This window comes from Pinus tabuliformis, chromosome X (genome assembly GCF_031772625.1).
Source record: "Pinus tabuliformis cultivar Carrire ecotype Pingquan chromosome X, CPIR1, whole genome shotgun sequence".
In the NCBI taxonomy this organism is placed as follows: Eukaryota; Viridiplantae; Streptophyta; class Pinopsida; order Pinales; family Pinaceae; genus Pinus; species Pinus tabuliformis.
The window spans coordinates 1,400,103,034-1,400,126,419 of record NC_142308.1 but is presented as its reverse complement, the minus strand read 5'-3'; the positions used below and the strand labels follow the sequence as shown (position 1 = coordinate 1,400,126,419).

The 23,386-nt window shown below is 41.3% G+C and overlaps 1 protein-coding gene across 3 annotated transcripts in view; it reads left to right on the top strand.

Annotated features, from left to right (window-relative positions):
• Positions 1-23,386, top strand: part of LOC149145260 (adenylate kinase 5, chloroplastic-like) — a 399,806-nt gene that overhangs the window by 89,795 nt on the left and 286,625 nt on the right. For all 3 annotated transcript variants that reach the window (XM_089447347.1, XM_089447346.1, XM_089447348.1), the window contains 2 exons: positions 3,175-3,230; positions 3,435-3,563. In XM_089447347.1, coding sequence (XP_089303473.1) covers positions 3,175-3,230; positions 3,435-3,563 — 185 coding nt within the window. The remainder of the gene's footprint in view (positions 1-3,174; positions 3,231-3,434; positions 3,564-23,386) is intronic.

Here is a 23,386-nt window from a genome sequence, read left to right as displayed (position 1 = left end):
TTGAGAGTTCATAGCCTCATAAAACTCGTGGTGCCCGTATAATAAAAAGGTTACAACACTAAAACCAAAACTTAAAACGTTGCTACTTATCCAAAATAGTGAATGTGCCACGAATACCAGTGAAAAGGAACTGAGTACAGACGCCTGAAAATGTCGGAAAAGTGGGCTATTCCTCCTTACGAATATAAATAATTCAAAAGAGTTGCCTGCTTAAATTTATACGACAGATTATCTTACGTATTCTAAATCAGTGAAAGGAAAAAGTGAGTAAGCGTTTGAAAGTCCACACTCGTGTTGTTGTTATCCACATATAGGTAGCGTAAAACCAACGCACCGCAAAAGGAGACTTCGAGGGCGGAGACGTGCGAACATGCGCGTGGCAACGAGAAGCGACATGAATAAAAAGACTGGGGGGGCTCCTTTTTAATAAAATTTAGAAGCAGAGCCCTAAATCGAACCCTAAAAAAATTCGATTAAATTCGCGTTTAGGTGCGTTCAGGTTCGTTCAGGTTCGAATTCGATTAGGTTCGCCTTCGGGTTCGAATTTCAGGTTCAGCGAACCTGAACGAATTTCAAATTTTTTTGAGGTTCGCTGAATTTCGAACCTGAACCTTCAAATTCGACGAACCCTGTGACATAGGCTGAAGGTGCCCATGGTGTGAAATGATGCTTTTCACGTGATGGGAGGCGCATGGCTCTCAACGCTTCCACAGGGGGTGTCAAGATGGTCCTCTGGTGGGCTTGGGCCCCAATTAAGTTGCCTAGCCCATGATGAAACCACCTGCTAGTTACGTATAAGATCCAATGTGCTAAGTATGGTATATGGAAAATGGGACATGCTATCTCAATCATGGCTTTTCAAGTAGTGCCTCTCCTATAATCCAAAGGGTCTTTATGGGAGGCTCCACTAGACTAGGGTCAAAGGTTAACCCCCCTAGTAATCTGAGAGAAGAAAATTACGGTCAAGGTTTGTCAATCTTCCGGATCACCCCATCATCCATACTAAATGCCCAAAACAAACAAGTATAAGCACCCGATTGTAAAATGATCAAAGTACCTTTTGAGTAACAACCTACCCTCATCCAAGTGTCAACGCTAGATGGTGAGAAGCATATGGCTGATGCAAATGGTGGAGGCACATGGCATATCATCGTCTAACGTTGGCTGGCAGGGGCTATTGGATGTCTGTCTGGCTGTCAAATATAGGAGAAAAAATTCCTTTTATGGGGTGATTCCTTTCGGTGGGTAACAGTAACACCACTAATTCTTGGTTTTATCATTGAGCTAAAGTAGAAACACGTGTTAGTGGGTTCACGGTGTTTTGAAAACTGGTCGATTTTGGACGGAACCGACCGTTTTGAACCGGTAATCGGTCAAACCAGCCGGTTCGCTAGCCAATCGGGTCAAGCCGACAGAGAACCCTGGTTGGACCCCTCCCTTCGCCCAAAATTTAGAAAATCGGTCCTAACTGGCCAGTTTATGGTCAAACCGGCCGGTTCCGTCCTAAACCGTCCGGTTAGCTGCCAAGGCCAATGCAAGTTAGAAATGCAATTAGAGTGCAATGCAATTAGAGAAATAAACACTTTTTTATTAATGATATTACCCTCTAGACAAAGGAGGAAGGCTCTTTTTCAAGGAACTTCTCTACAAGGTGATAACCTGTCAAAAACAGATCCACTTAAGATGGTCCAAAACTGCTTCAAGGGTCAGACTATGAATGACTTACAGCCTTCCAGCAAGATAATGACAGTAGGAAATTTCTTGGCCTAAGGAGCAAGATCTTCAAATACAATAGACGATAATAATGCCAGGTCTTTGCTGTAAGAGGATCTTGAAATCCAGTGATGAAGAGTCTTGCAATTAAAGCTAGACAGTCACCTTATACCAGTGATTGGAATGCCAAGGGATTTTCTGAGTAGAAAAATGCAATAGGCCAGCAATTCTCCTCCAAAGGTTCTGCTCAAAAGTATTAGTAGTTTAATTCTGCAAGATGATGAAATCACAATTCTGGGAACAAAATAGATCACTCTAATAGGCAAATGAGAAATGTTGAATGACTTGTACTTGCAACATAGGATAGGTCATTGAAACATAACAATATCATGTACCTTTGGCTAAAGTATTCTTTTACTCTAGGAAACAATGTCTAGGAACCAGTGAGATAACTCAAATAATTGAAATTTGCTAACAAGGAAGAAATGAATACCACCACTCAGATTAGCCAATTGTACCCACTTATTTCATTTTTTTGGACTTTATAGGCCATTTAGAGCCTCATTGCTTATGTATTTTGTCGATGATATGTATTGCACTCGGTGCCATTTTGATATATTCACCTTTACATGGTATATAAATGAGCAAACTTTGCATATTTTGTCTCTATTGGTTTGGAATCATGGTTTTAAATCTTAAAAATAGTTTTTTTTCATTAAAAAATAATTATTTAATGTATTTTTTTAAAAATCGGTTCATTTAAACCTGACCAGTCCCGGTGACCAGTCCCGGTTTGACTAGTTCCGGTTTGAAACCCGGTCTAATAGGTGGACCGGTCCAGTCACTGGTTCCAGTTTTTAAAACTATGGTTCACATCTTCAAATGGAAACCAGATTTTTTTATTATTATGCTATGTTGGGGTAGAAATACCTGAAACTTTGTTACCACCTTTTAGTGTTTAATAGAATTTATTATTTATTGGTTGTGATGGGATGAAGTAATCTTTCAGTGTCTTCCCACCTTGAGGTGGTTAAATGCTTCATTATCCTTTCATTGTAATTTTCTATATATCACAAGGCATGGACCAAAGATTAGTGAGCCAAGACCACGTGATTTTCCACAGTATAATAAGAGTACTCAAAACAGTCATTTGATTTGACAAATGATGTGATAAGAAACCCCTTCTATAGTAACCTTAGCAGGTCCTGGAATTGGCACGCACAGGTGCTTTATAATAATGTTTTACTAATTTATAATTTATATTCATGAAATTCTCTTTTGGAGACATATAGAAAGATCACGAAATATTTTATTCATGGGACAGTTAATGAGTTCACAAGACATCGCAATTCTCATTTTGCACTGCTGACATTCTGGTAATAAGTGCACTGGGCCAGTTGTCTTTATATTTACTGTTGTGTATGTTCTAGATTCCTCATTTTTATTTGCTTCATTTTGTAGATCATTTGCTTCCAGCCAAAGACGGATCTATGAAAGATGACAGATTTAGAAGCAAGGTATGATAAACTTATTTTTATATATTTTCAGTATTGTAGTCCTCTATTGTAATTTTATATTATTTTCTCAGGAAACAGCCTTGTGAAGAATAAGACATCTTTGAGAAGAGAATTCATTCAAAGGAAAAATAAGTAGACTATAAGCATCTCTATGTATTCTAAGTTCTAACAGTAGGTTTGTTTTATTTATGGACTCATTAACAGAGTAACTGGAAAGGAATTCCTACAAAGTTGAACAACATTCCTCATTCCAGAGAGATACGAGAATATTTCTATGAGGATGTGCGTCGTGCCACAATAAGGGCTGTAGAGGATGGCTGTACCAGATTAAAGGTTATATGTTTCTAATTTAATATTCTTATCTTGCATTCTGGGAACTTAGATTTGTTTTCTCATCTGTTCTGTTTTACTTAATATTCAAAATCCTTTGGATAGAACAGATTGATAATGATGAACTAATATGCAATCCCTTATGAGGTCCTAGTTATTACTTCTTGGGTAAGCGCTATGTTGCAAGTTACAACTTGAAAGGTAGCAACAAACTGCTCAAATACAGAAAAAGCCACCTGCTAGTGATGTGTACATGGGGGTAGCTCTTGTATGTTTCTTATTGCCATTGATAGGGATGACCTTAGATACTAACCTGCTTAATGTCATTATGGGTCTCATTCAGGCAGTTAATTTAGGTTTTGCATATGCAGTATAGGCATTAGTGTTTAGTACTAAGTTCTAACAATACGTGAGTAAATTTGAGATCAAGTTGGGCTTGTCCTAAATCCTCTCCGCTAGTTTGGCATGAACGGTTCATGGACACATCAACAGTGGATTTGACATTGATGGTTATTGAGTACCTTAGACATATCATACATGGAAACATATACTGTCCAAAGTTGTACTGTATGGAATTTTAATGGACATCAACAGAGACAAGTATTCTAGGGGGACCACACGTGTTTTTTTTTGAGGTTTCCTGTTCAAGTTTCCATATTTTTATTATTAGCAGGTTGCCAGATCTACATTGCAGGGGAGAGCCCCCCTCTCTCCCCAAGTGATTTGCTCCCGAAGCACACTCTCAGAGGGAGCATTTGGAAAATTCCCTAGGGAGTGTGCTTCTTGAATGCTCCCTTGAAAAAAAACATGCTCCGTTGTAATATCCTGTTTCCGAGATATTCCCCAAACCCCAGTAAACTCCTACCAAATACGTATAAATGATATAATAACCGGGAAGCTCAAAGTGATGAAAATAACAATGGTGCAACATATAACAATATAACCATGAGATATAAACAGATACTCAAGAAATGCAAAGAGAAATGCTAAGCCATTTTATTATATTGAGTAATAGAATGAGTACATGAGGTGATCAGAAAGATGACACCTCGACTTGCACAAGGCAAGTGAAGAAATACACTTGGAATAGCAAACGAATGACCTCTCTCTGAACTGCGTCCAAGCTGCCGGAGAACTGTCGTGCTGCTGCTGCTACTGGAAATCAAATGAGGATTTGGGGTTGTTCCCTCCTCAGAAAATGTTGAAACTCTGGAATCGGATTCTAGTCAAGAAACCCAGAAAATTCCAAAGAGCTTTTCTAAAATGGCCGACCCCCGAAAATCGCCCCCCTTGAAGACTCACACAATCCCTCAAGGCTCTGTGCTGCCACTGAAATAAACCCACCACAACTCTGCCAGAAACTCAGCCAAAATCCTCCAATATGCAAGGGCTGATCCCCTACTCATCCTCCCAGCACAAATCCCCCTGCAAAACCTCAATCCAGAACTCCTACCAGAAAGAACCGCGTCATCCCTCTCAAGACTGCGCAATCATCCAAGATGCTCAATCCTCCTGCCAAAATGCTGATGAAACTACTACAAAAATACTGATGGAAATACCTTGCCCGAGCAGGGACTCGAAGTCCCTCGGGGCTAAGGGTGAGATCTCCGAACGGAGACACTCAATGCACTAAATAGTGTTGCAGACTAGCTAAACAGCCAGTGTGCTCTAAGTCGAAGTGACTAGCTCAAATGCACATAATCAAATGCCAAAATGAGGAGGCTCCTCTCTCCTTTATAGCGTTGGCCTCTCTCAATCCCAAGGCTCACCTCCTCCAACATAGCTTTCCTCTTGCCACGTGTTCTTCACTATCTGTGCAGTCACTCCAAGTGTCTATGTGGGCCCCTCTACTTGGTTCTTTGGCCCCCCTTGGCTCACCTTTTAAGTTACAATGTTGTGCTACTAGGGAGTGTCTTTATTCATGAAGTGAATATGTCCGCCTCTCCTCACCTTTTTATTTATAAATAGCTATAGAAGGTAAAATTGAGCAAAATAGAATATTCCAATTAGCCATGGCTAATTAGGAATATTACAGTCCCCCCCGACAAAATGTTGCTTGTCATCAAGCAACTGAAGTGAGGGATGTTGCAAGATCTTCTCACTCTCCCAAGTGGCATCCTCATCCGGTAAATTCTTCCACCTCACCAAGTCCTGCTCTGTAGCTGCCTCTCCCTGGTATCAGTAATAGCCTTTGGCTGCAACACCAAATGCCCCTCATCATCCGTGGGTGGTAGCTCATCTGTCACTGTCACATGCTGCGCCAATGCCTTCTTCAGGCATGATACATGAAAAATGCTATGAATCTTGTTGCCTTGGGGCAGCTTCAACTCATATGCAACCTGTCCAATCCTGCGTATCACCCTGTATGGCCCATAAAAGCGGGGCTTGAGCTTCTCAACCCCCTTTTGCTTCAGTGACGACTGTCGATATGGCTGTAATCGTAGGTAGACCAGGTCCCCTACCTCAAACTGTCTCTCCACCCGACCCCTGTCAGCATATAGCTTCTGCTGGTTCTGCATTGTAGCCATATTATCCTTGAGAGCTCGGAGAATATCCTGACTCTCTTGGATCCAAATCTTGGCTCTCGGAGCCTTGCTAGCACCAAACATCACGTCAGCAAAAGATAAAGGATGATACCCATACAAAGCATAAAATGGTGACATACCGATGGACATGTGATGAGTAGTGTTGTAGCAGTATTCCCCCAGATGCAGCCACTTCAACCATGCTTGCTGCTGCCCATTGACATAGTTACGCAAGTAGCCCTCCAGCCACTTGTTAACTATCTCTGTTTGCCCATCCATTTGTGGGTGATAACTGGTACTCGGTGTCAACTTTGTCCCCACCAACCAGAAAAGCTCCTGCCAAAATCCGCCCATGAAACGACTGTCCCGGTCACTGATGATGGTCTTAGGAAGACCATGTAGTATGAAGACCTCTCTGAAGAACAGCTCGGCCACCTGTGTTGTTGTGTAGTGTGCGGATATGGCAAAAAAATGTGCGTAATTTGTTAGTCGATCAACGACGACAAAGATACAATCCTTGCCCTATACCATGGGCAACCCTGTGATGAAGTCCATCGAAATGCTCTCCCATTTCCCCTCTAGAATGGGAAGAGGCTGCAATAGTCTTGCGGGATGGCTCATCTCCCCCTTATTCCTCTGGCAAACATCACACTCCCGGACATGCTGGAGTACGTCCTCCTTGAGGCCCTTCCATGAGAACCTCTCTCTAATGGCCCTGTAGGTTTTGGTAAACCCCTGATGGCCAGCCAATGGTGAATCTTGTGATGCCTGAAGTATCTTCTTCTTGAGCTGAGACCCCTCAGTCAAGAAGATCCAGTCCCTGTAGTAGATGATCTCATCGACCACCCTGTACTTGTCATCCGCCACCTGTCCATCCAGAACCTCACATGCAAATCTGTCCTTGGAGTACTCTACTAAGAGTCGAAACCTCCAGTCTGCGTCCAAGCTCATAAGAGACAACGTGGCTGGCCTACGTGAAAGGGCATTTGCTACCACGTTGTTCTTACCCTTGACATACTCGATGTCAAAGTCATATGCTTGGATATTGTTGATCCACTTCTGCTGCCTCTCCTATAGCTGCTGCTGCTCCAAAAAGAACTTGAGGTTGTTGTGATTAGTCCTCACCCTGAACCTGTTACCCACCAAATACTACCGGTATTTAGCCAATGCATGCATGATGGCCAACATCTCCTTGTTGTATATAGAATACAACCTCTCGTGCGGAAGGAGCTCTCGGCTCTCAAAGGCTATAGGGTGACCTCCCTGCATTAACACTACGCCGATCCCCTCTCCCGACGCATCACACTCCAAAACAAATGGCTCTGTAAAATCTGGCAACACAAGCACTGGGCAGCTGCTCATAACCTCCTTGAGCTTGTCGAAGGCTCGCTGCGCTGTATCCAACCAACTGAATGCCCCCTTTCTTGTTAATTTTGTTAGGGGTGCAGCAAGCTGTGAGAAACCCTTGATGAAATTTCGGTAGTAAGTACAAATGCCAATGAATCCTCGAAGTTCTGTCACGTTTCTCGGCTCTGGCCAATCTCTGATGGCCCTGTTCTTCTCCTCGTGGACCCTCACTCTGTCCACTCCTATGATGTGTTCCAAGTATAACATTTCCGTCAACCCGAACTCACATTTGGAGAGCTTGGCATAGAACTGCTGCTCCTCCAAGATGCGTGATACTGTCTCAATGTGCTGGAGATGCTCCTCCCAAGTCCTGCTGTAAATGAGGATATCATCAAAGAACACCAACACAAACTTCCTTAAGTGACTGCGGAAGATGTGATTCATGCAAGACTGAAATGTAGCCGGGGCGTTGCTTAGCCCGAAGGGCATCAACAAAAACTCTATGGTCTTCCAATTTGTCGTGACCTTCCCTAGAGTGATAAGCCACTGAACAACCAATATCATGTTGGTGTCCGGAATATCGACCACGAAAAAGTGATCAGTCAGTGTGTAGGTTCCCATTGTCACTAATAACTCTGGAACATAATGAGCACAGACCATGGTCTGATCTCTTAGGACCAAAACTGAAAAGCCATTGAAGCTCTCTGTCTGTATACCTCTCCGCTCAACCATCTGTGCATTGATGAAGTTGCGGGTTGCCCCATTCTCAACCAAAACTGATACCCGTTGGCCACGTACTGTCCCCCGTACGCGCATCGTCAAATACTTGGGAACTCCTCACAATGCTACAAGGGCCCCTTTGGTAGGTGCAAAAGCTGCACCACCCACTGTTGGTGGTGGAGGTGGCAAACGATCCTGCGCGGTATGACTATCTCCAGCCTCCACATCATCCTCCTCATCCTCTTCCCCACTGCTCTCGGTGAATACCTCAATAAAATGTGCTTTTCCAGCAGCACATCTATGTCCCGGTGCCCACGGCTCTTGACAGGTGAAGCACAACCGCTTCTTCTTCAACTCTCTCCTGGCATCATCATCAATCTGTATTCATCCTAGATTCCCCTTTGGAGGCGGAATCCTCACATCCTTCCCCTTAGGTTGGAAAGCTTGTCTCTGGGGGTAAGGTGTCCAGGTCCTGGGTAAGGCATCCTGTAAGTCCCGGGTCCTACTAATAGCATCCTGGAGTGTGGCTAGTCTAGTGGACTTGACTAGACCCTGAAGTGGCTCTGCTAACCCCTCAACATACATGTAGATCCTCCGTGACGTGGATAGATCTGGCACGATCACTGAAATCCTCAAGAAGTCTGCAATCTAGGTCTCTGGGCTCCCTATCTGCTTGAGCCTGGTCAGCTCAACAAAGTGTTGTTCCGGATCCCACTGGTCAAATCTCTCCATCAATCTCCTGGTAAACTCGGCATATGTCGTCACTGTGGAATGCCCGAGTGTAACCTTCCCATGGAACCACCAATCTTGGGCCTCACCATCCAAATGTAATGTCGCCACCTTGATGGCCTCTGCCTCCGACATCTGGTTAAGCTGGAAATAGATGTCCAGCTTCTCCACCCAGGACCTTGCCGAACTGTTTGATGAACCATCAAACGTATGCAAGTGGAATCTACTAGCTGTGCGGTGGGTGTCTCCATCATGATAATGCCGGTGTCCTTTGTGATGGTTGCGGGGTCTACTATCCCACTGGAACTGAACAAAGTCTCTGAATGAGAGAACGTCCCTGAACTCCTGCCCCTAGGCTTGGTACTCTGCAAAATAATCACCCATGTGATCGGGCTCTGCCTCCTGCTGTGCTCCAGCCCCCGTGTCTGCTCCTAGGAAAGTGGGCATGGTAGAGCGTATAGGGGCATGTGAGGCCACTTGCTGAGTAGTATCACGCTAAGTGGCACCCTGCTCTGGAAAATGGTGAGATGCACCCGATCCCTCTCCAACTTGGAAAGCCCGTGGGCTCTCACGCTGTTTAGCCTCCACTGCTGTGAATCTTCGCCCCATCACCTTGATCTGCCTCGACAGATCCTGCACTGATTTGAGGAGCATGTCCGCAAATGTCTTCCCGTCATCATCTGCCATCAGATCCTCTTGCTTTGCGTCCACCACAGGCTCCTTTTGTCCTACGTCCACCACTGGCTCCTCCTGTTTTGCGTCCACCACTGGAACACAGTCTCCCTCTCCATAGGTGTTCTCCAACCTATGCCCAGTGTCTCTGTATATCCTACCTTTGTAACAGATGTAGGTCTTTTCCCCCGGTGTCATAGATTGCTAGCTCCATAGGCTGAACCAAATCTATGCTCTGATACCACTGTATTATCCCGTTTCCGAGATATTCCCCAAACCCCAGTAAACTCCTACCAAATACGTATAAATGATATAATAACCGGGAAGCTCAAAGTGGTGAAAATAACAATGGCGCAACATATAACAATATAACCATGAGATATAAGCAGATACTCAAGAAATGCAGAGAGAAATGCTAAGCCATTTTATTATACTGAGTAATAGAATGAGTACATGAGGTGATCAGAAAGATGGCACCTTGACTTGCACAAGGCAAGTGAAGAAATACACTTGGAATAGCAAAGGAATGGCCTCTCTCTGAATTGCGTCCAAGCCGCTCGAGAACTGTCGTGCTGCTGCTGCTGCTGGAAATCATGAGGATTTGGGGCTGTTCCCCTCCTCAGAAAATGCTGAAACTCTGGAATCAGATTCTACTCAAGAAACCCAAAAAAACCCAGAGAGATTTTCTGAAATGGCCGAACCCTAAAAATCGCTCCCTTGAGGACCCACGCAATCCCTCAAGGCTCTGTGCTACCACTGAAATAAACCCACCACAACTCTGCCAGAAACTCAACCAAAATCCTCCAATATGCAAGCGCTGATCCCCTGCTCAACCTCCCAGCAAAAATCCCCCTGCAAAACCTCAATCCAGAACTCCTACCAGAAAGAACTACGTCATCCCTCTCAAGACTAGACAGTCATCCAAGATGCTCAATCCTCCTGCCAAAATGCTGATGAAACTACTACAAAAATACTGATGGAAATACCTTGCTTGAGCAGGCACTCGAAGTCCCCTGGGGCTAAGGGTGAGATCTCCGAACGGAGACACTCAATGCACTAAACAGTGCTGCAGACTAGCTAAACAGCCAGCGTGCTCTAAGTCAAAGTGACTAGCTCAAATGCACATAATCGAATGCGAAAATGAGGAGGCTCCTCTCTCCTTTATAGCGTTGGCCTCTCTCAATCCCAAGGCTCACCTCCTCCAATGTAGCTTTCCTTTTGCCACGTGTTCTTCACCATCTGCGCAGTCACTCCAAGTGTCTACGTGGGCCCCTCCTCTACGTGGTTCCTTGGCCCCCCTTGGCTCACCTTTTAAGTTACAACGTTGTGCTACTAGGGAGTGTCTTTATTCATGAAGTGAGTATGTCCCCCTCTCCTCACCTTTTTATTTATAAATAGCTATAGAAGGCAAAATTGAGAAAAATCGAATATTCCAATTAGCCATGGCTAATTAGGAATATTACATCCGTGCCCCTTCTAGAGAGTATTAGGGAGCACTCTAGTTTGGTAATAAGTTAAGTATGTTCTATAGTTCAGCAAGCCCATAGTATGATTAGGTTTGCACATATAGATCATCTTGTGAATGGGGAGGTGTATGAGCAGATAGACAGCATGGAAGAGCAAATCAAAGATATCGTTTTAGTTGAGAGATGCGATTTTTTATGATCATAATACATATCCATAAACTGCGGTCAAAAGGTGGGGTAATTTGAATATTTGATTCCATTCCCTTGTGAAAAATAGGTGACCTGATTCCCTACTGCAGCAACTGATTAAATTTCTCCTACTTGTTAATTTCTGAATCAAGTTATTTACAGTGTTACAAAGTAAAGATCGAAATAAAATCTACTGCAGCCTTCACAACATAAAATACTGTGGAAACAAAATATTGCACAAGAGTGAAATAAACACACACAAATCCACGTCTTCTTCTAGAAGATTCACTCCATTACTTAATTAATACCCTTTAATTAACAATATTTCCTAAGTTTAGACTTATTATTTTAATTAAGTTGTCTCTAGGTGGAATTTCTAGAAACAATTTTTGGGGTTTTGGAGAATACATGTATTCTAGCCTCTCCACAAAGTTTCATGGTTAGATCACATCTGATGCTACAAATATCAACACTCCCTCTTAGCGAGGAATGTGTTCTAGCGCTGCAACCCACTGAAGCAACACCCTGTGTCTGTAACACCTCCTATTACACTGTTGATGTCTGGCTACTGTTGCTCACCAACTGCTGCACAAATCTAATAAATGATGCATCGGTGCTGTTGCTGTCTCTGCTGAATTGCTACCAACACTGCATCTGCACTGCAACCCTCTCCCACTGTTGTTGTTACATCTGCAACAACTGCAACGGAAAAGCATCCAAAATACTGATACAAATATGGTCAGTATGATGCATCTGTCACCTGCGTCCTAACTGCTGCTAGACTATGTGCTGGCCTTTGTGTTGCTGCTGACTCTGCTCTGTGCCAACTGCACTGCTGCCAACTCTGCTCTGCGTTGCTCAGTATCTCACTACTACTAGCTACTGCATCTGTCACTTTGGCACTTGACTGCACCAACTACCACTGACCCATCCTGCTACTGCGTGCGATGGGTTCCCATAGCAAGGTTCTGATTCAAGAGGTGGACCTCCTCAAGAATATTGCCCATCCTGTAGCTCTCGGGGGCTACAAAACCAAATCACCCCACCTCACTCCTGGAGGCATCTTAGTGATCATGGCAAACTTTTCCTCCAATCTGGAGGATAGCTTGTCGATCTCTGCGGATGCAACCTATTGATCCTGCTTCCCCTCTTTGTCCTTCCTTCTAAGAGGACATTGAGTATTGTAGTGGCCAAGCTCACTACCTCTGAAGCATTTCACCTTGGAAATGTCCTTCTTCCTCCTATGCTGCTCCTGCTGCCCCTGTGATGCGAGGGCTGCATTCTCCTCTTCCTTCACTTGCTTCATCCCACTACTACTGCTGCTACCACTGATGGTGCTCTTCACTAGATCTTGCCTCATCTCCTCCTGTTGTAGATTAGGCCACGTATGATCCCAATTTGGCAGTTTTTCTTTGCCCAAGATACTTTGGACGAAAACTTGCCATTCTTTGGAGACACTATTCGGAGCTAACCGCACCAATTACGTAGGCTGGGGCGCTGACCCTATTGAAGACAGTTGGTCCCGGACATCCTGAAGCCTAGTAAGGAAGGGGTTTATACGCTCCCCTCTCTGCATTCTCGTGCATCTCGGCTTCTCCTCAAGATAGATCTTTCATTGCTCAGAAGACCCTTTGTACAACGTAGCTAGTGCCTCCCACATTTGTCGGGCAGTGCCTTTGCCAGCGATGCGAGATACCATGTGATCTCGAACCCCATCGAGAATCAACCTGTTAGCTTTTTCCATCTCCTTCTTGTACTTCTTAAGCAGGTCCACATCTATGGGTACAACTACCACACTATCGATATAAGTCTTGATATCATGTTCATCTAGAAGACATGAAATTCTAGCCTTCTAGATCCCATAGTTGGAGGCTCCTTCCAATCGATCTTGATCTCTCAACCCTACTGACACCCTCTCTCTAAAAATGTCGAATTCCTCCTCTTCTCCTCTGCGCAGCTTCTGCCCAGCTATTCGCACTCTCTTCCAGAGTGAGAAATTCTACACACCACTGCTGCTTTGCTAGGAAAATTCGAACTTCTTGGCTAGAAGTCCCCTGAGGAAAGAATTCCCTCAGTGTGTGCTCTTCCTTCATCCTGACGCTATTTGCACTAGCAACTCGTTGCAAATTCTGCGTCCTAGTTGAAGATCTGCTCTCCAAGGAAAATATTGCTGCTCCCTTCTGCCTCTGGTAAGATTTGATCTGGAAAATCTAATTTCTCTGTCAACTCACTCAGAGAAATAAACCTTTCCTCAAATCTGGACCCTCTTGGCCCAAGGACTGCGCTACCTCTAGGGTTTTGAATTGCTGCCTACGTAGAAATTCGAACCTCCTTCTCCTCTTCTGCTATTGAGCTCTCTGACTTACAATCTGTTCTCTGATACCATGTGAAAAATCGGTGACCCGATTCCTACTGCAACAACTGATGATATTTCTCCTATTTGTTAAATTACTTTAAACAAATTACTTGCAGTTTTCTACTGGAAATATCAAAATACATACATTTCTGCCTTCACAAAATAAATATTGCGGAAGAAATAAAAACACTGGAAGAATAGATGCACACACATATACACAGTTATTAAGTCCTCGGAAAAACCCAACTTGTGAAAACTGGTGCCACAGCTAAGGGTTTGATTATTATGCAGTAGTAAATCCGAGTACAAATCTATGGAAGCTCAATTCTAGCTTTCCATATAGAGAAAATGACTGACAAAAGTCTAGTGAGAAAAATCTCACTCCATCGGTGATCGGACACTGACCTTAGCTCAATATGAGCTGCTCCTTGCTGCCTCTGCGTCACCCTACGTAGATTTGTGTCACCCAGCTCGGACCAGCATCTCTCTCACTCTGCTGATCAACTACTGCTCTGGATACTCGATATTCTGGCCTCTGGGCTTCCACTCCAGCACTTGCCTCAGAATATTGACTTCTATTTAGCAAACACAAATCTCCCTCTGAAGCACTGCGTCAGCCTCTTTGTGGAGTACGCTGCCTCTCTGCTATGCACTCACCGGACTGGAAAAAATTCCTTCTGACCTTACTATCCCTGCTTCTCTCTCACTGCTTTGAAACTACTGAATCACCTCCGATAACACACAACTGCTACTCTGGAGTTCGATTTCCCAACAATATCAAATTCTTTTCTCCTCAAGTGTGTTCTCCAACCCCCATCAAATTTCTTCTTATAATCTCTCATTGAGGCTTCAATGACCAAGATTAAAACATAATCGATGGTTAGATTAACTAGAAATCGATCCACGTCTTCTTCTAGAAGATTCACACCATGACTTAATTAATACCCTTTAATTAACTAGATTTCCTAAGTTTAGACTTAGGAACCAATAAAAACAAGTTAATTATTTTAATTAAGTCGTCTCTAGGTGGAATTTCCAGAAACGATTTTTGGGTTTTGGAGAATACATGTATTCTAGCCTCTCCGAAAGTTTTGTGGCTAGAACACATCTGATGCTACAAAAATCAACACAATACTTCATTTTAATGTGATCAACAATTTAACCCAACAACTTTAGAAATCAGATTATAGTGGCAAAATATGTCAGAGACATCTAAATTCAGAGTTCAGAAAGCTTCAAAAAGCTTCAGATGATGGTCAACTGTAGTTAAACCCCTAAACGCTCCCTTAAGGTTAGCATGGGAGTGTCTTTAGCTTCCTGGACGCTATCGTAGCCTTAGCATGAGTGCGTCCAGGGATGAAATCTCTCAGTTTTGTGCCTACATTTGGAATAGAAACTCTAATTTTTGTATAGGCTTCAGATCTGTTACTTAGTTGCAGTTCAATAGTCTCAGATACACATAAATCATACTTCAATGACACAGAATGCAAATAGCAGTGTGAGTAAGAATCCTGAGAAGAGATTCTCCCTTTGACTAGGAATCTACTTCTTTCATGTCATCAACCTGTCTCTACTAGAGTCAAGCAACAACAAATCTGTTAGATCATAAGTATATATCTATCATGGTTATAAGCATTGTGACATCAATGTTTCCTGAAAGGTTAAACTTAAAACAACAGATAGATGCAACATCATATCTCAAAGATTATGAACACAATAACACTTTTTGTCAAGTCACTTCATCAAGTTAGGGCATTCGGTTTATCCATATGCCATCAAGACATGACCATAGGGAGTAAGAGAACTAGAATATCAATCTCATATTTATACCTCTAACATCAAGGTTACCATGCTTATCATGATCAATGAGATCAAGTTAGGTCATTCAATAAAATGTTACCAAAACAATGAGAGTGTCAATCTCTCTTTCCATATGCTTTCATCATGCTTATCACAAGCATTATCAGCAGACTCATGTATAGGAGTCAATGAGCTATCCTTCTATATGAAATCCATCATGACAAGTATCAAGAGTATCATTTACTAGAGTCAAGGTGCTAGCCTTCTTTATAGGATCAAGATGTCCAACGAATGGATGTTAGCCAATCATCAAGTGTATCAATGTATCAATATTAGATAGCCTCATAGAATTCAAGAAGATCAAAATGTTCAACACCAAGTGCATCATTTCATCATAGGAAACATAGATCCAAGTCACTTTCATATGCATGTATGAGCCATCAAAGAAAGAGACATTCTCATCATACCTTAGGGCTTACCGAGCCAATAGTTGAAACATACCATGCATACCTTTTTCATCAGACATAGGCCGCTTGAAGCCATTTGTCATCTTTTCATATAGTGTCTTTTAACCTTTTCTATCTCTAGCCATCCTTCTTGCATTTAGAATGATCCTCAAGAAGGATCTATCTCATCAAGGAGGTTAGAAACATCCATATACTCAAATACATATGCAGGAAGTATAAGCAATAAACATAATCATTAGATCCATAGGTCTAAACAAAAGTAAGAGGTATCATTAGTCAAAAAATACTTATCTTCAAGGAGAGGTGATCCTCTCACTCTTGAACCAAACTTCAAGAGCCATCAATGTCCATGGTCCATATACCAATGTTGCCTTCAATTATCCAACCAGGTTTGCTAGGGATTATCCCATCTAGGGCTTCATCAAATCTCCCACAAGTGCTTAAGCATCTTCACATTGACCACACTAGGTTTCATATCTTATATCGTTTCCATAAAACACAGTTTCTCTCAAACCCTAACTTCATAGAATCCATCAAACCCTAATAATCAAGTTGCCTAGGGTTTTCTTCAAACCCTAGAATTCTTTTAGGTCTCCACCATCCTCTTCTTGCTTCCATCAAAGGTGTCATCATCGGGGTGATCTCCATGGCTTTTCTTTAGCCCAACTCTGATACCATGTTAATTTTTCATAGGGCTACATTGTTCTTTGCTTTGATAATTGCATTTCTTCATTAATACATTAAGTTCACCCCATATCATCATTACATTATTCAGATCTACACCATTATTCATCAACATATGCAATTATATAGAAAGAACAACATCATCATCATCAATGCAGCGGAACATAAAGGAACAATAGAAGAAAAACATGCACACACATAGAGACACCAGGATTGGTCTGAGACCAGGGCAAAACCCACTATGGGGAAAACCCTTGCAAATCTTCTTCTTCTTAGATCATCATCAAATGATTCAGCAAAAGAGAGTACAATGATCCATAACTTTATCTATGCAACAAAGCAACTAGGATGTCCATGAAACAAATCTAATCATGCTTATAACCACAACCCTGATTCTGAGGACTGCTGTTGTCATTGACTGAAGTCGACTGCTGGATATTGCTGTCACTGAGATGAACACTCTTGAACACTGTTGCATATTGATAACTCATCTTTAGGTCCTAGACATAGGGAGGAGTTGTGCAAGCATCTATAGAAATCCTGGACACTCTCTGTGAACTGTATGCCAGCGATCTGCTCCAAACCCTTAGATGCTCTCTTCAAGTAATTTTTTCCGCGTTTGGGACTGGTTGGACGCTCTCAGGACCACTCTGTGCGAGTGTCCATGGACCGACACCTCCAGATCTTCTTCTGAAACCCTAGACTCTCCCATAGGCTTCTATGCTAGAGTTTACAGCTCTTTGGACGCTGCCTTGACCAGTACCACTATGTGCCAACGTCTAGGGACTAAAATGCCCAGTTCTGTGCCACCGTCCAAGGACTAAAATGCCTAGTTCTGTGCTAGCTTCCAGAAGTTAGAAAACCCTAGATCAGTGCGAGTTTCACCCCTGTGATTTTGGACTCTTGCGCGAACTTTCTTCCGTCGGACCTGTGTGAACCAAGACAATAAGAGAAGAGAAGATGGCTTGATCAATGTGTCCAAATGAGCTTGAGGTCTCTTCTATTTATAGGCTTTCATGAGGGTCCACATGGGGTTGAGGACGACTTGTCCAATTTAACATGTGCTTAGGGCCGACCTAACCCAATATACATGAGTGAATAAATAAATTCAAAAACCATCTTTCGCTTGTCCAAATAAGGTGATCTTTAGGTTGATTTTGGTCCTCTCGAAAAGAGGAATCTAATGCAATCATCATCTAGGTCATCTGAGCTATCCAAGGTGGAATTTTACCTTCATTCAGGTTAGTTAAGCATTCAAGCAACGGTTCTTCATCGGGTTACTTGGTCTCTAATTAGTATAAAGCAAGAAGTTGACTCCATAAGGCATTGGTCTTACATTTAGATCTAATCTAATCTTTAAGTCTTGCTAAAATTAACCAAGTAGGTAGGCCATTCAATCGTGTCTCCTAGACTCGTTGGTTGCCAACTTGTCCTTCATCTTCACATTTCCATAGGGACTACCCCCCATAGCTTGTTGTTGGGAGACAACTAGAACAGAGAGGCTGGGGACCAGAGTGACAACCCCCGACCTGAGTCGTTGTCGCAGTGCCTTTACAATCTGAGCGACAATGGGACACCTACTAGAATGGGCGGTGTTGTCGCACAGATTGTCACGACAATGCTCAGACTGGGGGCTGTCACCTTGATCCCCGATCTCTCCGTTTAAGCTTGTCTCCCGCGGCTAAGGGGGGTAGACCCTATGGGACAATAGATGACCAACTGTGGACTAGTTGGGTTGGGAGACAAGAGGGAAAACAAGCACTTATTTGATTTTATTAAGTTAATAGACTAGTGCCTTATGGAGTTAATGACAGAATAATTGTTTATCAAATACTACAGAAATATGAACTCATTAACAATCATTTACCATCAAACAACCCAAACAAAGATTAATTTTGCCAAAATGCAAGATAATCGATAAATGCTCAATGGCTTAACAATATTCCAGCAATTAAAATTCGAAAGATTGAATGTTTTAAATAACCACATAATTTTCAATGCTAACCAGTTATCACTTTCATATAGTTAATCTTCAAATGATCGTTTAAGCATGTTTAACCACATAAAGAAATGATAAATATTAATCCTACATCAAAATTTTAGCCTCAACAGAAAAAGATATATCGCAAAAATGACAACCCCTTGAGCCAAGACTGAATTTGGCAAAAAATTTCCAATTTTTTTTTTTGTATTTTTATATTTTCAAATAAAACAAAACTAAGCTAATAAAAAAAAACTAAAGTTTAAATAGATGAAACTTAAATCTAAAAATAAACTATAGAACAAAATAAAAAGAAAAATCTAAAGATTACATTTTATGCTTTTTGAGATTATTTATTTATTTATTTATTTTTTTAAAAAAGTCAAAAAATATACAAAACTAAATAAATCTAAAACTGAAATTAAAATTCAAAATCTAATTATTAGACTAATCTAACTCTAAAACTGAATAAAATAAAACTACTTTATGCCCCCCTTTTTTTTAATTTAAAAGAAAAAACTAAGCCTAAATTTAGAGAAATTTAAATTTAAAACTAAAACTAAGACTTAGTGAATCTAAAACTAAGCTCTAACTTGATAAAAATAAAAATCGAAAATGCTTAACTAAGATAAAATTAAAATCTAAATTTAAAACCTAACTAAAACCTATTAAAATCTAATTCTAAAACTAAAAGAAATGAATAAGAGAAATCAAAAGCTTCTAATCTATGAAAATGAAAGTCGATTATATTTATTATTTTATTTTATTTTATGAAACCTCATTAAAAATAAAAAAAAGGAATAAAATATTAAAACTGAAAACAAATCTAACTTAAACCTAAACTAAGATATGCCAATACAAACCAAATGAGAAAAATCGAAACGCTTTTTTTTTATCGTTTGAGCAGGTGACTCGTTGCATGTTCTTCTTGCAGGTTGGATAGCCGGCGGAATGAAGACGTGACGGTCTTGGCAAGAGAGAAGAGGGTAGGCGTAATGGAGAGGGAGCGATGGACTGCGTAGAGTTTGAATGTGAGTTTTGCAGGCGTTGAAAGAATGTGTAGACCACGTGAGGAAAAAAGGAACAAATTGCGTTAAGTTTTGAAGCTGCAAATCTGCGGATTAGTTTGGACAATGGAATGGAGTTGAGGTAGCAAGGGATTGCGAGTTTGGCAGGGGAGGATGCAATAGAAAGAGGGGGCACAGAAGAGGAATCAGCGTGGATGAGGGCGGATAGGAAATGAGGATGGGACGCAGGTGGCTGGAAATGAACGCAGGCAGCAAGGAAGGTTGGCGTGGAGGAAGTTGCTGCGGATTTGAGTGTAGCAACATTTTTTGCAGGTACAGGGATGAGGAAAGAAAAGACTGCGTATAGAGGAGCTGACGGCTGCTACGTGGAGGATGGACAACAATGAGGAAGAGAAAAATTACGTGTGAGGGACAGACCCAGGAGATACGCAGAGGTAGGGATGCATACAGCAGCTTAGAGCTGCGATTTTGCAGATTTGAGAAACGCTGAGAAGGGTGATGAAATGACGCTGCATGCAGATGCGTGGAACACTGAATACGCCAGTCTTGTGCAGGCTGAAGGGAGTTGCAATGCCTGCAGCCTCAAAAGAAAATTTTAAAATTTTTCTTTAAACCCTTCCTGCTTTAGATTGCATAATGGAAATCCTTGAAGAACTTTTAAAATCTATACTGGCACCCTGTCATGGAAAAATAGAACATCAGGAAACAAAACTAAAAACCCTAAAAACCAGTTACAAAATTTACAGATTTATGACTCTATAACAGCCAGATTTGTCAGTAATCCACAGAAATATTTTCAGAACTTTAGATCTACTATGAGGCACTTCAGAAAACTTCTCATGCATTCAAAAGATAAATTAAAAGGATAGACCCAGAATTTAAAACTGGTTGGGCTCTTCAAGAAAATGCTTTGCGGGAGTTGGCTGGTTCAGCCGAGAACTTCCCCAAACGCTCGCTGATATTCTCAATCTAGATTTCCTGCACAGCTCACTTCAACCATCAATAAAGAAGGAAAAAACAACACTAAATTCCAGATCTAATGGAGATACCTGCCATTATTTCTAAAAATTCTACTACCATTAAAACCGTAGTGAATGAACAAGATACCTGTGTTCAACATCACTCTTCATCAAGCTATTATCAATGGCTAAAACTAAATTTATGCAGAAAAATGAAACAACTTACAACACTTCAGGAGAGTAACACCAGCAAGATTTCAACCCCAAAGTCTTTCTTTATTGAACAAGGAAAGTTTACAAGAGAGCTTTTCTTCAGCACAAGACTCACAAATCAAATGATTTAAAATGACCCCTAGCACCCTATTTAAAGGAAAAATTCCCAACAGCTAGTTCGAGTGATCCATGTCAAATTAATCTCGACCATCGATGAGGATCAAGATTTCTTTTAATCTCATCCGTCGAATTAAAAAAATTAAAATTTTGCATTTATTTACTCAAAAAATTGACTTATTATTATTTTATTTTTATTTATTTATTTTAAATTTTATTATTTATTTTAATTTTTAAATTTTATTATTATTTTATCTTTCTTTTTTTTTAATTTATTTTTTGAATCCTCGAACTTAGCCTTTGGAAAAATTACCTAGGACCTAGGACTTAAGACTTATGAGGGGATTAAAACATTTTCTAACCCTCAAGACACTTTACATCATGACTTTTACAATTTTACATCTCAAGGGGGAAAACCCATTTGACATAGACCCTCATAGACCACCTAGTTCTGCGACCAAATATAATCTAGCAGATCAACGCACTAGGATTCCCCTAAGATTTTAATGACAAAATTCATTCCCGCTTTGGGGTTAGGCTGAAGGAAAACTCTGCCGATCATGGATCGGTGAGACGAAAAACCTTCCGGAACATAGATTATCACTAAAAAATTAGGTCCACCTAGGCAATTTACATACATGTCTCATATCTGCTAAGATTATTTACAATTTATACATGCAGACTGGGTTTACAACATAACACGATCAGGTTGATGATGGAAGTTGAATGGCACAGACACATCGATCAAGCGCTATCCCTTTTGCGAAAATGGGGGTGCACTGCTATGGGTAGTTGACATGTAGTGGTCAACATCTGGCTCTACTTGGGGACACGTTGCTGCACAGTAGGAATGTGAGAATCCAGAATTTGCACCCACGCAACACACAACATAAATAAGTAGCGTCCATTCAAGAATCATCATATAACATTAAGCACATGAAAGATATAAGCTCTTCATTTATTAACCATCTAGTAACAAGGAAAGTAAATCTAATCCTAAAACAGAAATAAAATGTTGAAATGACAAGGAGTAGGGTTCGAAATACAATGCAAAGGATGCCCCATGGCATCAGATATCATCTTTAAAGAACAACTTGAGCATTTGGCCATTTGCAGGTAGATCAAGTGGTTCGTCATCCAATTTGCTCAAGTGGAATGAGTTTGGTCCAGCTATATCGCGAATGATGTACGGTCCCAGCCACAAACTGTTGAACTTCTTATGTTTTCCTAGATTTTCGTTCTTGCGATCCCACAGAAGTACCATATCTCCCACCTGCAAAGATCTAGATCGAGAGGATTTATCAAAGATTTTATTAATGTTAGATTGATTTTTACATATAGCATCAAAAGCTGTCCTACGAGCTTCTTCTAACTCCACAATTTGATCTATTCTATTCTAAACAACATCTTTATTAGTAGAAAAATGCTAAAATTTCAGGTGCACAGGTAAGGTTACATCCAAGCCATAAACTAATTCAAAGGGAGATTTACCAGTAGCTTTCTTCTTAGTGATCCTATCTGCCCATAAAGCATACTTGATTTTTCTATCCCATGATCTCTTACTATCCCCTACTATCTTCTTGATAATGGTTATGAGATTCTTGTTACTTGATTCAGCCAGACCATTACCCTGAGGATGGTAATTTGATGAATGAGATAAGATAATGCTATATTTGAAACAGAAAGATGAAAACTCTGAAGAACTAAAAGCCTTGGCATTATCAGTAGTGATCTTAGCAGGGACACCAAATCTAGTAATGATATTATTTTCAATGAAATCCATAATAACCTTTTCAGTGGCATTCTTAGCAAGAATGGCTTCAACCCATTTAGTGAAATAATCAGTAGCAGTCAAAATCCATGAGTAGCCATTGCTAGAATTTTCATGGAACTTCCCAATGAAGTCCAGACCCCAATGCTGAAAAGGTGCCTCTTCAACGACAGGTTGTAGGGGCGGGGCAACAAGCTTCTGTTTCCCAGTGAATAGTTGACAGGCTTGACAAGTTCTAACAAACTTATGCACATCAAAAAAAATTGAAGGCCAATAATAACCAACTCTCAGAATTTTGTGGGCGGTAGTTCTAGCAGCATAATGACCACCACAAAATCCTGAATGAAACTCAGAGATTAATTTCTTGGACTCAATTTCATCAACACACCTAAGTACTATGCCCTCAGGATTTCTCCATCCAAGGCCATCCTTCATAAGGCAATACTTAGTGGCTTTTAGTATAAGAGCCCTTCTCTTATGAGCAGCTAAATGGTTAGGACATGTAAGATTCATCAATTAATAAAAGATTTCCTTGTACCACTCATGCTCTCCTAATCTTTGCAATTCCGGCGAAGATAAATCGCTAAGAAAAAACAAACCAAGAGTCTTTTCGTTACTTTCCGTCAACATTTGAGCCAAACTTTGGCCTTTGACTAGCTTGGTGGGTCTGATCTCTAAATCATATTCTTGTATTTTAGTAACCCACCTAGCGCGAGGCCCTCAGCAATTAGTTTGAGCTAATATATCTTTAAGAGCAGAATGTGGGACAGAAGCAATGATTTTAGAATAACCCACATAAGTT